Source organism: Borostomias antarcticus, assembly GCF_949987555.1.
Source record: "Borostomias antarcticus genome assembly, chromosome: 8".
NCBI classification, from domain to species: domain Eukaryota; kingdom Metazoa; phylum Chordata; class Actinopteri; order Stomiiformes; family Stomiidae; genus Borostomias; species Borostomias antarcticus.
Window position 1 is genome coordinate 2,109,267 of NC_140241.1, and position 8,313 is coordinate 2,117,579.

The following is an 8,313-nucleotide window of genomic DNA, read 5'->3' on the forward strand; positions in this document are numbered from 1 at the left end:
TCCGCACACCTGATTAATCACTTAAGCCAATCATATAGAACAGGAAATAAAGATGCCAAGTGACTTTCAGGAAGTAGTGGAGCTGGTGCACAGAGCCTATTGACATCACATTTGCTACACTGCATATCCAGACTGTCCTCCACAAATCAACCTCCTGAAATATCAAAAAATTGAGCCCACAGTCGTGCACGTGCATCCAAATGTTCAACTGTATTTAGCTACTGCAAACCATCGCTCATTAAATCCCCAATGTTCATGAAAAAACATGAAAACATTTGCATGACATGGTAGGTTTAATATTAATAATATACATGATATATTGTATGTTTCAACAACAAAAATACTTTTTCGTAGTCCGGATGTTGGCGATGCTAGACTACAAAATGACATCACGGCCACGGTCTATAGTGATTGGTGATTTCGGCTGTTCGTCAAAAGACCCTCGGCTGTGATTGGTTTAAGTTATCTATCTCCCACCCAGCCGCAATTTGTTCTTCCTTAACTTCAGTAAGTAGGCCGGTAATTATGCATCAAGTCGGCTCTTTATGCAGACGATGGGGCCATTTGGATGAGGGGAAGGAATGTGCCGTACGTGTTCGGGAAGCTGAGGCAGGCAATTGAGAAGGTGGAAAGGTGGTCTTATGAGTGGGGGTTCAAACTGTCAGCGAGCAAGTCCTGCTACATGGTGTTCACTAATAAACGCAAGCTCCAGGCTGGGGGGCTCATGCTCTATGGTCGGCCTCTGGAGTTGGTTACAGAGTTTAAATACCTGGGCCTGTGGCTCGACAGCAGGTTTACATGGGCAGTACACCAAACCAAGGAACCAAACTTGGAAACCAAGTGCAAAAAGGTTGTCAATCTACTGCGTGCTGTGGCTGGGTGTGACTGGGGGGCAGGAACGCAGTCAATGCTGGACATTTATAGGGCAGGCACTGATGAGGTCAGCTCTGGACTATGGGGGTGTGGTGTATGCAGCGGCAGCTAAGTCTACGTTGCTTAAGGTGGATCGGTTGCAATACAGGGCTCTGCGGATCTGTTTGGGGGCTATTAGATCTACCCCCAATAATGCGGTGCTCGTTGAAGGTGGAGAAATGCCACTGGAGCTCAGGCGGGAGAAACTGGCGCTGGCCTACTGGGTTAGGCTGCAAGGGTGTGGGGACGACCACCTTGCTAAACTCACGTTGCGGGATTGCTGGGAACTCAATAGGTTCCAGGGGACTGGGTTTGGGTGGACTATTGAAGCCACAGTGAGGGACTATGGGCTGGAGGGGATGGAGTTCACTAGGTCCGCCCCAGTTAGTTGGGTGCCCCCTTGGCTCTTCCCTGAAGTGACCGTGGACAGGTGCGTTCTGGAGAGAAAACATGGATGGCAGCCGGGTGAAGTGGGTTTGAACACGGGCATGTATCTGCGTGCGAGTTACTACGGGTGTGTGGAGATCTACACTGACGGGTCAAAGGATGAACTGGATAGAGTGGGGGTTGGAGTGTATGTCCCGGGGTTCGAAGTGGGTCTTTCCAAGCGGCTGTCTGATATGTTATCTGTGTACACGGCTGAAATGGTGGCGGTCATCCTTGGGTTGCAGTGGGTGGAGGAGGTCAGACCTGATAGAGTGGTGGTGTGCACGGACTCCAAATCGGTGCTGGACAGTATACAGTCCACCCAGTCCGTCAGGGAGGATCTACTTATTGAATTGTATCACAGTTTGTTTAGGCTTCACAGGGGTGGGATAGACGTGCAGTTTTGTTGGGTTCCGGCACATGAGGGGGTGACAGGGAATGAGACTGCAGACGGACTGGCGAAAGGTGTGCTGACTAAGGTCATCTCGGTGCCTGTTCCGCTCGGGAAGGGAGAGGGGAAAGCGGTGATTAGGAGGAAGGGATTTGAGTTCTGGCAGAAGAGGTGGGATGAAGACCAGAAGGGGAGGGGGTATCACAGGGTGCAGAAGTCAGTTATGGTGAAGAACTACGCTGCACAGAACAGGAGGGAGGAAATCGTCATGGCTAGACTCAGGTTTGATCACACAGGACTGAACGGCACCTTGTTTGTACTGGGGAAAAGGGGGAGTGGTACATGTGGGCACTGTGGAGCTGCGGAAAACACTGAACATGTTCTGTTGCACTGTCCCAACTATGAAGTAGAGAGAGAGAGGCTCCGGGTTAAGGTCAGAGAAGCAGGACGGGAATGGACTTTGAGGGGTTTACTGGGCACGGAGGGGGAGGGGGTAGGAATCTGCAGGAAGGCTCTATTTACTTTCTTGGGTGACACACGGTTGTGGGGCAGACTGTAGTCTGTGAGCACTAGGATGATGACATGATGATGCACACTCTTGTACAGTAGGTGGCGGTATGCACCTTTAAGCTGTTTGCGATCCGCCATAAAACCCAAGGAAGAAGAAGAAGAAGAAGTAATCTCACTTCACGCTGCCAAAATGATGGGAAGACCAGTCCTCGTGTTGAGTGAGTAGAAAAATGAAATAACACGATCACAATCTACTTGTGTGCTTCAGCGGTATCTTTCTAGAAGCATCTGTACGCATTCTTGAATAGTTTGGTCAGTGACAGAGAGTTGCATCGTCGCCATGACAGCCACAGTCATGCTGCGTACTTCTTGAACAATGATGCTAAGCTAGTTAGCTTAGCATAGCGGCTAACGTCTCGTATTGTAGTTTGTGATGACTTGCTAGCTACAGGACTAGCTAGTAACTGTTAGTAGCCTTCTATGCTGTGCTTCAAGGCAAGCTAACGTGCCTAGCTAGCATGACTAGCCGTTAGCTGCTAGGCTAGTGTGGGTGGGGCTAACTGCTAGCTAGCCGGTTGAAAAGTTAGCTAGATGACAAGACACGCAGTGAAAATAATCTTTCACCCATCTTGGCTTATCTGTTTAATGTGTTTGAAGTGACCATCGACTGTTTGGCAGTGGGTTTGAAACCCCTAGTTAGTAATGGGGGGAGGGGGGTCAGTTAAAGTCAACCATTTATCTCCATTTATCTCCATTTATCTCCATTTATCTCCATTTATCTCCATTTCAGGTCAGAATATGAAGAGAGAGTCTGGCCGCAAGGTGCAGACAGGGAACATCACTGCAGCAAAGGTAAGAAACAAGACATCTCTACTCTCTTACTTACTAATTTTGCAGCTATAGAGGGATTTTACGGACAGTCATCAGTCGGCCATGTTGGAGGTTGAAGCTATTGAATGTAGATAGATGGATAGATAGATCAATAGACGGGTAGATAGACCTATCTATCTACCTATCTATCTAGTCGTTAGCCTAAACCTGAGCTTACATCAGCTAAACCTAAGATTAAACCTCCAACATGGCCGACTGTGAAAACCCTCTATTGAGTGTGAAATGCCTGATATACCTCACTCCCATCCAACAGACAATAGCAGACGTCATCCGAACATGTCTGGGACCAAGAGCCATGATGAAGGTGAGTGAAATACACAAACACATAGATCATACCCCCGGCAGTGCACTACTTCTTCATGGACGGTCGTATCAGTGAGCCGCGTGGAACCTGGCTGTTGTATGTGATTTGTTCCGTTTGAGTGACCTCCCAGCTAACCCCCCACACCCTCCCCCCCACCCTGGACAGATGCTGCTCGACCCCATGGGAGGAATCGTCATGACCAACGACGGTAACGCCATCCTGAGAGAGGTGAGGTCTCAGAGCCGCCGGACACACCCTGAACTTCGGGGAACGAGTGGTGATGAACGTGGCTTCACCGGTTTCAACTAGGGTTGCACATTTCAAGGACTGCGCTTTGCATTAGCCTTCGCTACATGGCGTGGCGCCCTCATGTGCAGAGACAGACCTGAAATAATTATTACATTTCACGCAACTCCTGTTGAAAAAGTTCTGTGCCATTAACAAGCAATTAATCGCGTAACCAAATCTTACTTGAGTAAATTGGCAATCGGCAATTAATCAAAAGTCAATTAACTACTAACATCCCTAGTTTCAATCTCCGGTCCCAGATCCAGGTGCAGCACCCGGCAGCCAAGTCCATGATTGAGATCAGTCGCACTCAGGATGAAGAGGTGGGCGACGGAACCACTTCTGTCATCATCCTCGGTACGTGGGTTCTATGTTCTGTCATCATCCTCGGTACGTGGGTTCTATGTTCTGTCATCATCCTCGGTACGTGGGTTCTGTGTTCTGTCATCATCCTCGGTACGTGGGTTCTATGTTCTGTCATCCTCGGCACGTGGGTTCTATGTTCTGTCATCATCCTCGGTACGTGGGTTCTATGTTCTGTCATCATCCTCGGTACGTGGGTTCTGTGTTCCGTCATCATCCTCGGTACGTGGGTTCTATGTTCTGTCATCATCCTCGGTACGTGGGTTCTATGTTCTGTCATCATCCTCGGCACGTGGGTTCTATGTTCTGTCATCATCCTCGGTACACTTGGTAGAATATACACATCCACACTCTGTACTGTGAATATACATATTCAATAGACTCTGTAGATGAATATACTCTGCATTTCCCTCCCTATCTAACCCAATGCATTTCCCTCCCCATCTAACCCAATGCACAACCTCGCCTACTCCCCACCTGTATATATTTATTCTGTATCTCATAGCGTGATACATAATGCATTGTTTCACTTTATACCCTTTTGTACTTTTTATTTGACCTCTACGTTGCTTAATGTGTGCTCAATCTAGGAGACAACGGAAGAATGTTTCACCTGTACCTGTTTGATGATGTGTGTGACTGCCTTTGATATTGTATGAAGCAAAAGAATGACCAGATTTGGTGTGTGTGTGTGTGTGTGTGGTGTGTGGTGTGTGTGTGTGGTGTGTGTGTGTGTGTAGCTGGGGAGATGCTCTCTGTGGCTGAGCAGTTCCTAGATCAGCAGATGCACCCCACGGTGATCATCAGCGCCTACAGACAGGCCCTGGACGACATGCTGGGCATGCTCAGAGACCTCAGGTGAGTAAGGCCTCGACACGCACACACACTTCAGACAAGCACCTTCAGACTAGATCGGGTACATTCGTTTAAAAAAACGCGGATATACTCGCATACTCAGTAATGCTGACATCCCATTCGCTGACATCCCATTCGCTGTGCCCTATGAGGATTTTCATCTCAACTCAGTGACTGACCAATCGGCGACTCCCGAGACTCTGTGACTGACCAATCGGCCACTCCCAGCCTAGTCTGTTCCCCTCACATATACTCTGGCTCTCTCTTTCTACTGATGGTGTGTTTCATTTCCATGGCCTCCACATCGGCACACGGGTCATTAAAAACATCAGTTTAGAAGAGCCTAAGTCAGTCTGCATTGACTAACTAACTGTCCTTCCCCCTCCCCTCCCTTCTCCTCCTCTCCCCTCCCTTCTCCTCCTCTCCCCTCCCTTCTCCTCCTCCCCCCTCCCCTCCCTTCTCCTCCTCCCTCCTCCACCCTCCCCTCTTCTCCTCCTCCCCCTCCCCTCTCCCCCTCCACCCCCCTCCCTTCTCCTCCTCCCCTCTCCTCTCCCTTCTCCTCCCCTCTCCCCTCCCTTCTCCTCCTCTCTCCCCTCCCTTCTCCTCCCCCCTCCCCTCCCTTCTCCTCCTCCACCCTCCCCTCTTCTCCTCCTCCCTCTCCCCTCCTCCTCCACCCCCCTACCTTCTCCTCCTCCCCCCTCCCTTCTCCTCCTCCCCCCTCCCCTCTCCTCCTCCCCCTCTCCCCTCTCCTCCTCCACCCCCCTCCCTTCTCCTCCTCCCCTCTCCTCTCCCCTCTCCCCCTTCTCCTCTCCTCTACCCTCTCCCCCCTCCCCTCCCTCCTCCTCCTCTCCTCCTCCCCCTCTCCCCTCTCCTCCTCCACCCCCCTCCCTTCTCCTCCCCTCTCCCCCCTCTCCTCCCTCCTCCCCCAGCACGCCAGTGGACCCAGACGACCGGGCCGTCATGCTGAAGATCATCAACTCGGCCGTGAACACCAAGGCCCTGAGCCGCTGGGCAGACATGGCGTGCAACATCGCCCTGGACGCCGTGCGCACCGTGGAGCTGGAGCAGGGCGGGCGCAGGGAGATCGACATCAAGCAGTACGCCAAAGTGGAGAAGGTAGGCGGGGCCAAGAGTGGGCGGGGCCATGAGTAGGCGGAGCCAAGTGTGGGCGGAGCCAAGAGTAGGCGGGGCCAAGACTAGCATGTGCATTGTTCATGATGTGTACAGTGTAGCTAGGACTACCAGGTTTTATATTTTCATATTACTACTCTTGCACTTTGGCTTCAGCACTAGATTCTGCTCTTAGTCACTTGATTGAGAAAGGAGGAGCACTTGTGTGTTCTTGTGAGTAGAAGTACGCTGACTACCTGCGTTAAATACAATCATTCTAAGTCACTTTGGATAAAAGCGTGTGCTAAATGACTGTAATGTATAGCTGGTTGCTGACGTGTGTGTGTGTGTGTGTGTGTGTGTGTGTCAGGTGCCGGGGGGCTTCATCGAGGACTCGTGCGTGCTGAGGGGGGTGATGGTGAACAAGGATGTGACCCACCCCCGCATGCGCCGTCTCATCAAAGACCCCCGCATCGTCCTGCTGGACTGCTCCCTGGAGTACAAGAAGGGGGAGAGCCAGGTAACCCACACACACACACACTCACTCACACACTCACAGACACACACTCACAGACACACTCACACACACACACAGACATGCATACACACGCGCGCGCACACACACACACACACATACATGCATACACACGCACACACACTCACAGACACACACAGATATGCAAACATGCGCGCGCACATGCACAGACACTCAGACACACACACACAGACATGCATACACGTGCACACACAGACATGCATACACACACACAAACATGCATACACACGCACACTCACAGACACACGCACAGACATGCATACACACGCACACACACACCCACAGACACTCACACACAGACATACGCACACACACTCACAGACACACACACACACATACATAGAGATGCACATTTTGATGCACAAATCACGCGCACACACTCTTACGCACGCCGATGTGATTGGGAGCTGAAGCGAGCGTTTCCCCCAGACGGACATCGAGATCACGCGTGAGGAAGACTTCGCCAGGATCCTCCAGATGGAGGAAGAGTACATCCAGCAGATCTGCCAAGACATCATCCGTCTGAAGCCAGACCTGGTGTTCACAGAGAAGGGCATCTCCGGTAAAACACACACACACACACACACTCACACACACACACACACCCCTCACAAACCTGCTCACACACACACACACACACACACACTCCCCTCACAAACCTGCTCACACACACACACACACTCCCCTCACAAACCTGCTCACACACACACACACCCCTCACACACCTGCTCACCCCCCCACACACACACCCCTCACACACCTGCTCACCCCCTCACACACCTGCTCACCCCCCCACACACACACCCCTCACACACCTGCTCACACACACACACACACCCCTCACACACCTGCTCACACACACACACACCCCTCACACACCTGCTCACCCCCCCACACCCACACACACACCCCTCACACACACACACACACACCCCTCACAAACCTGCTCACACACACACCCCTCACAAACCTGCTCACACACACACCCCCCCACACACACACCCCTCACACACACACACACACACCCCTCACAAACCTGCTCACCCCCCCCCCCCCACACACACACCCCTCACACACACACACACACACCCCTCACAAACCTGCTCACCCCCCCACACACACACACACACCCCTCACACACCTGCTCACCCCCCCACACACACACACCCCTCACAAACCTGCTCACCCCCCCCCCCCCCACACACACACCCCCCCACACACACACACACACCCCTCACAAACCTGCTCACCCCCCCCCCCCCCCCCCACACACACACCCCTCACACACACACACACACACCCCTCACAAACCTGCTCACACACACACCCCTCACAAACCTGCTCACCCCCCCCCCCCCCACACACACACCCCTCACACACACACACACACCCCTCACAAACCTGCTCACCCCCCACACACACACACACACCCCTCACACACCTGCTCACCCCCCCACACACACACACCCCTCACACACCTGCTCACACACACACACACCCCTCACACACCTGCTCACACACACACACACACCCCTCACAAACCTGCTCACACACGTCAGCACAACAGCTGTCCCCGGGCTCCCAGCACAGGAACTACATCTCCCATCTCCCCCCTCTTCTCTCAGACCTCGCCCAGCACTACCTGATGAAGGCCAACATCACCGCCATCCGCCGCATCAGGAAGACCGACAACAACCGCATCGCCAG

At 52.4% G+C, this 8,313-nt stretch overlaps 1 protein-coding gene across 2 annotated transcripts in view; it reads left to right on the top strand.

Annotated features, from left to right (window-relative positions):
- Positions 1-2,404: 2,404 nt before the first annotated feature.
- cct3 (chaperonin containing TCP1, subunit 3 (gamma)) overlaps positions 2,405-8,313 on the top strand; it is a 12,110-nt gene continuing 6,201 nt past the window's right edge. The window contains exons 1-10 of one of the 2 annotated variants that reach the window (XM_084441848.1): positions 2,405-2,457; positions 3,030-3,091; positions 3,384-3,434; positions 3,600-3,662; positions 3,983-4,079; positions 4,826-4,943; positions 5,870-6,056; positions 6,421-6,570; positions 7,036-7,168; positions 8,232-8,310. In XM_084441848.1, coding sequence (XP_084297974.1) covers positions 2,430-2,457; positions 3,030-3,091; positions 3,384-3,434; positions 3,600-3,662; positions 3,983-4,079; positions 4,826-4,943; positions 5,870-6,056; positions 6,421-6,570; positions 7,036-7,168; positions 8,232-8,310 — 968 coding nt within the window. In that variant the 5' untranslated portion in view covers positions 2,405-2,429. The remainder of the gene's footprint in view (positions 2,458-3,029; positions 3,092-3,383; positions 3,435-3,599; positions 3,663-3,982; positions 4,080-4,825; positions 4,944-5,869; positions 6,057-6,420; positions 6,571-7,035; positions 7,169-8,231; positions 8,311-8,313) is intronic. The other variant, XM_084441849.1, reaches the window with a different exon arrangement.